Genomic DNA, 6,000 nt, shown 5'->3' on the forward strand with positions numbered 1-6,000 from the left:
TAGGTATTGGAAATCATGAAGAGCAAGTGGCAGAGAAGCAAAAATTCAGAAAAATTGCACAAGGAAATATGACAACTTTTAACCTTGGTGAACAGAGGGACAACGCAAATGTCACTGAAAAAATAATGGAAGGAACTTTGAAAACAAAGCAGGTGGAAAAACACCTGCAACAGAAAATTCAAGTACCATATGACTTCCACTAGAAAGTACAAAACTGGATGGTCTCAAACCAGAGAGCATGAGCTGAGGATGATGAGGAAGGAAAAGAACACAATATTCTGACATCTAAGAGAAGAGTCCTGCTGCTTCTCCTTGCTTTAATTAATCCTGATTATTTAATTTCCCAGGTAGAAAAAGAGAAGTTCGTCTCTTGCTTCTGTTTTTTGTTACCTATGTCCTACAGACTACTGAATTAACCCTTTCATTTAAGACCTAACAGGAGTCAGCATTGGGTGAAGAGTGAAACACTGCTAAAACATATTTTGAGATCCTGGTGAAAGGAAACAAAGCAGGTATAAGACTAAGCTTGACCATTTCTGTCTGAAGCTCGGGTAATGGATCCCAGCATTATCAAGGTGGAGGTTTGGAATGCATGGTGTAGTTCCTTTGCTCTGTGTAGCACAGACAAGCATATGAGAATATGCGGTACTGAAGTAATGTAAATAGAAAACGTGCTACATGAAATATAATTTTCCTTATGATTCACACAAAAAATACAATTTCCCTACTAGTAAAACACAAACTCATCTTCATTGAACTGTTACGCAGTGTTTCTGCATGCTATTAACCATATTCCATTTAGCATTTCCAAGATGATGTTTCCATAGTGAATGAAATATTATGTCTATCTCCTTCTTAATGATTCCACTTGTAAAAATGAAATAATTTTTGATATAACTTTAAACAAATTCTGCTTTTTTGTAATGAGTTAACATGTGAGTCATTCACAACACTAAATAGTTGAATAATTTTTCACATATCTATTCAGTTTCTTCTTTCTTCTCCCAAATTATTATTTTATAAAATATACTTTACATGGTTTTCACTCTTGTTGATAAATGGGTATTTATTTAACATATAGGATAATTTGCTCATTAAATCTAAATTAGATGCATGTTCAAGAACTTTTAAATTTGAAGAACAACTGATGCCTGGAGTGAAACTTTGAAAAGAATGATTAGCAACAGTTCAATCCATAAGACATATTTTCTGGAGTTTATGCTTCTTTAAAAATTCTAAATATACATCTATAAAAAAGATACTTATTTTTCCCACCTTAAACTCCTAATATGACAGTTCTAGTACGAAATAAGTACAGTGCATTACAATGAAATATATGTAGCACAGATGCCATTTAAATACCTGCAAATTTCATTTGTAAAAAAGAGGAAGAATAGAGAAACACACACACACACCAAAAAAAAGGAACTGTGTTCATTCTTTCATCCTAATCCACATTTTTCAAAAAGGATTTCATAGTAGATCATTGCATTGCTGTCTGTTATTTATACTGCCAAATTTTTACTCAATATGTAAATTATCTGCTACTCTGAATGTTAATCACAAATTAAAGTTGTAGTTGCCAAAATGAGAAAACATAACTCATATACTCTTTATTTAACTACCAATCTGCAATATGATTTACAAATCATTAGTAAAAATAAGCAAGATATGTTCCAAAAAATCATCACAGCCAAAATATTACACAAAATTTTACTTTTCTTCTTTTCTTACCTTTAAAGAAGACAAAATTCCCCTCACTGTTTTCATAAACTGCATCAATGCTGGGAGGCAGTCCCCTCCAGAAGTAGGTAATCTGCATGGGGTATCCATCCATCACCCTGTTGTTTCTGACTCGCCAAAACCACTGATCCTGGAAACCAAATATACGTCTCTTACTATGCTTTGAGGCATTTATTTGTGTTCAGTTGCTGTCTTGAAAATACTGAACAGCCTATCCTGGCATTTTTAGAGCATGACATTTCACTGTTTGCATAACCATGTTTGGTTTTGCATTCGTGTCACATCTATACATTACAAATGTGTGAGAACTAGTTGTCCCCTAAGGTGGGAATGAGCGACCTATGTGAACTGTGTGTTTGGTGCAGATAGCCTTCGGCAGAACATACAGCATGCTGTATGAGATGATCTAACTTTTTCAACATCATTCTGATGAGGGGCTCAACTTAAAATTTGTGGTCTGACTACAAGTGCTTTTAGACCAAACTGTACGCATATGTTTAAATCTAATATAAAGGGATTACAGACAGGCTTTGGAGAGCAACTAATTCTGCAAGCTATTTTTTTTTTGCAGTAGCTGCTAATAGTGAAAGGTTGATAGATGTAGCTGTAACATTACTACATCAGTCTGGTAAGAACTACAGTTTGACGACAACTTTACTGTAGTGAAGATTTGCAGTCTTTCCGTGTACTATTAAACAGTACAGTTAATATTACAGCCAGTTATATGTGTTAAACCCAGTGTTCTGGTAAACCTCTCTTCGGTTGTTGCCATTTAAAATGGCTTCTCCCTGTGGGATATGCTATTGCTTTCAGTGAGAGCCATAGCGAAGCTGCATTGCTGAGGAGCGAGGAATGTTCAAGTTGAGAAACAAGTATGTGACATATTAGGTGCGTAATGATGTCATTGCTGTATCTCTTCAGCTCTTATAACAGCAGTTCCAGTTCATCCAACATTTAGAGATGAAGGATTGGGTAATCAAGTATTTAAGTTTTTACACACATTTGCACATTATAACAGCATTAGTATTATATAAAACAAAATCCCTTAAATGATAAGAAAGTGCTATTCTGTCAGATATCTGTCACAGTTTTCCATGACAGTTCAGCCTTTTTTCTGTATAGGTCAACATGCCAAGCAAAAGAGATCTGTGCTCTTATGGGAACTAACAGAGCTTAGAGAGATTAATTTTTTGCAGGAGCAGGTTCATGATGAACTGTATTCATCATCTTTCCAAACCTGGGATTACAGCTCCCTTTAATTGTTTATCCTTCCAATGACTCAACAATTTATAAACCTCCACAAAAAGTATTAGCCATACAAATGCTCAATATATATACAAAAATAAATCTTAATCGTGTACATAAATTAGTCTAAAATTGAAAAAGTTGTTTTAAGTCCAAGATTTCTGTGAACTTTAGTATTAAAAAGTTCAAATAGTTTACAAAACCTGAAAAATATTATATTGAAAGGGTGCAAATGTCTGGAAATAATGCTACTTAAATCCCTCACATTTTTTCATGTCTAGCTATTTCATTGCTAGTGTAACACAGCTGCACTATTCTCATCTGATTAGATTCCTATGTTCAGCTTTCATTGTTTTTTTATTGTAAGATGAATTATAACATTTAAGGAAGGTCAGCAAAGTAATTTTTTAGGATTAATTGACTACATTCCAGTAAGAGAACTCACAAAAGTGGGGAAATACTACTTAGACACAAGTATTTAGGAAGGGCTAACTTAAGCATGTGTTCTGAATGCTGGAACAGATGATGTCAGGCTCTGTTATTTTTTATCATAGAATGTAGATAAGACAAGAGGGCTCTGAAAAATTAAAATTAAGGGGAATATCCTCAAAGCAGACATTTGGAAGTACTTTTCAATTGAAATAGTATTAACGCCTGAACTGGATTTTCAGGTCAGATTTCTTAGGCATCATCAACGTAGGAATGACTTAGGGAGGAATGATGTAATGACAAATCTCAATAGGCCAAACAGTTCTTTGTCCTCCCCACATTTCTGTAAAACCCTCAAAGCTAGGCAGTATCACAGAGACTGCTTATTAAAGTTTTAAAAGACAAAGAAGTAGCAAGTTGCAGTGATTTAAAACTGCAGTTTTTGAAGTATCTGTTACTATCTTCAGTACAATGGAATATTGCAATCTTGTCTTTTTTCACTCCAAGATAGTGGTAACCCTTTTGTCTGAATTTGGTTGCAAAAGTACATCTTAGAAAACAATGTTTCATTGCAGGAAGGAATATATCCAACTCTCATAAAACGACTACCAACTCAAAAGGGCATTGATCAGGTTGTGGGTACAAAATAAGCAAGATATTTAAAGCTGAAGAAAGGCTGACTACTTAGATGAATAAAAAAGGACATAAGTACACACATAATCACTTCACTGAACAACGGTCATAAATGAAATGTTCAGGCTTTCAGGAGTTTCCCAATAGAACATGCATGTGCTACAGACAGAGGTTACAACATTTTAAGTTGTCTAATGAATCTCAACTTTCAGCTAGAAGCAAATCTTGATCACCAAAGCAGATCTTGCAAATCACATTAATGTTTTAGAAGAGAAGGACTTCTGTTGTTCTAATGATCACACTTAAACTACATTGTTAAATATTCAATCAATTCCACTGACAAAAAAAAAAAAAAAAAAAAAAAAAAAAAAAACCCCCCCCCACACACACACACACCCAACACTGTCAAACTTTAAACAGCCACAGCTATACCCAATAGTTCACAGTATACCAATACTTCCAAGTGTTAAGGTAGATGTGGCCAGAGTAGCAAGCAGTCATTTCAGTATAGTAAGTACTGCACTGCTGACTGGCTAGTACTATCCCATCATGGTGATTTCTGGTATAATAGCAGATTGTCAGTTGAATGACATCAGTAAAGAGACTAAACATGCATTCTTGAAAGAAACTGACTCTTTAATGAACACATATTTCACAGTGCAGCAAAACCTGTAAAATCAACTAGTCAACAAATATCCTCTTCTTGAGAATGAGCTATGTTTCAGCCTCAGTGATTTGTGGAATATATTTGCATTAAGTCATTTTGATATCAAGACCATTAAAAATATATTCTGCAGATTTGGTAGAGTTGTATGTCAAATTGTGTATTCCATATTTAATATTAGTGATTTGATAATTCTTACATACTTTTTGCTCAAATTCCCTAGCAAATGAATAATGTGTCCTGCTATACCACAATTAAAATCTTCACAATAATACAATTATGGCAAACCTGGAATGTTTGATTCATGTAGCATAACCCAGGAATTTGTTTATATATATATATATATATATATATATATATATATACACATATATATGTATATATATATATATACACACACACACACACACATATATATATATGGTAATCCAAATATTATGTAACCATAAAGTTTCAAAAAGAAATAATTCGGGGTATCAGACAACATATTAATTTAGCAGAGTATTACTGTGTATACATATCCATCCTGGACCAGAACAGGCCTTTTAACCTTAGACTGATTATAGAAGATCTCCACTCTATCCTATAGTCATTTCAGAGATACTTCCACTAGAATTGGTATCTAAAATGATATAATGAAAAGTCATGAATTTTCAAGATCTTTCTTTTATATGTAACTTGTTACATCCCAAATTCTACAAAGATATGACTACTACTTCTGTACTAATACTACTAGTGTTCAGTGAGTTACATAAGTAGAATTGATCTGACCAGATTTATATGTCTACAATTAAAGATCTGTTTAGATATGAATCACTGAATCTGGCACAATAAAGGTCCTTCACAGAAACAGTCTAAGGTAACCTTCACTAGACTGTTTATTTCTCTACACAGATTATAAAGGGATCTAGAAACCTGGTTCTTGTTTAGATGTCTGACAAGTACAAAGTGGGCATCTAAATGCAAGCGAGATACATCCTGTCCATTCTCTAATTTTTGTCTCCGGGGTTCAATCCATTACAATGCGAAGAACGTAAAACCATAAGGATGACCACACAGGGCCAGATCAGGGTTCATATAGGTCTGTACCATCCTATTTCCAGTTGAGTCACTAACAAATTAACACATAAGACTTCAGCTCAGAAGTGGTCAGGCAGTTGTACTAGATGATTTTTGTAAGTCCCTTCCAACTATTCTATTCTATTCTATTCTATTCTATTCTATTCTATTCTATTCTATTCTATTCTATTCTATTCTATTCTATTCTATTCTATTCTATTCTATTC

The 6,000-nt window shown here is 33.8% G+C and overlaps 1 protein-coding gene across 1 annotated transcript in view; it reads right to left on the reverse strand.

Moving 5' to 3' along the window:
- The window catches only part of MMP16 (matrix metallopeptidase 16), a 96,372-nt gene that overhangs the window by 23,433 nt on the left and 66,939 nt on the right, over positions 1-6,000 (reverse strand). The window contains exon 6 of the mRNA XM_026842371.1: positions 1,735-1,873. Within this exon, the coding sequence (XP_026698172.1) occupies positions 1,735-1,873 (139 nt within the window). The remainder of the gene's footprint in view (positions 1-1,734; positions 1,874-6,000) is intronic.

Source organism: Athene cunicularia (genome assembly GCF_003259725.1).
Source record: "Athene cunicularia isolate RWA chromosome 2 unlocalized genomic scaffold, athCun1 chr2_part1, whole genome shotgun sequence".
Taxonomy (NCBI): Eukaryota; Metazoa; Chordata; class Aves; order Strigiformes; family Strigidae; genus Athene; species Athene cunicularia.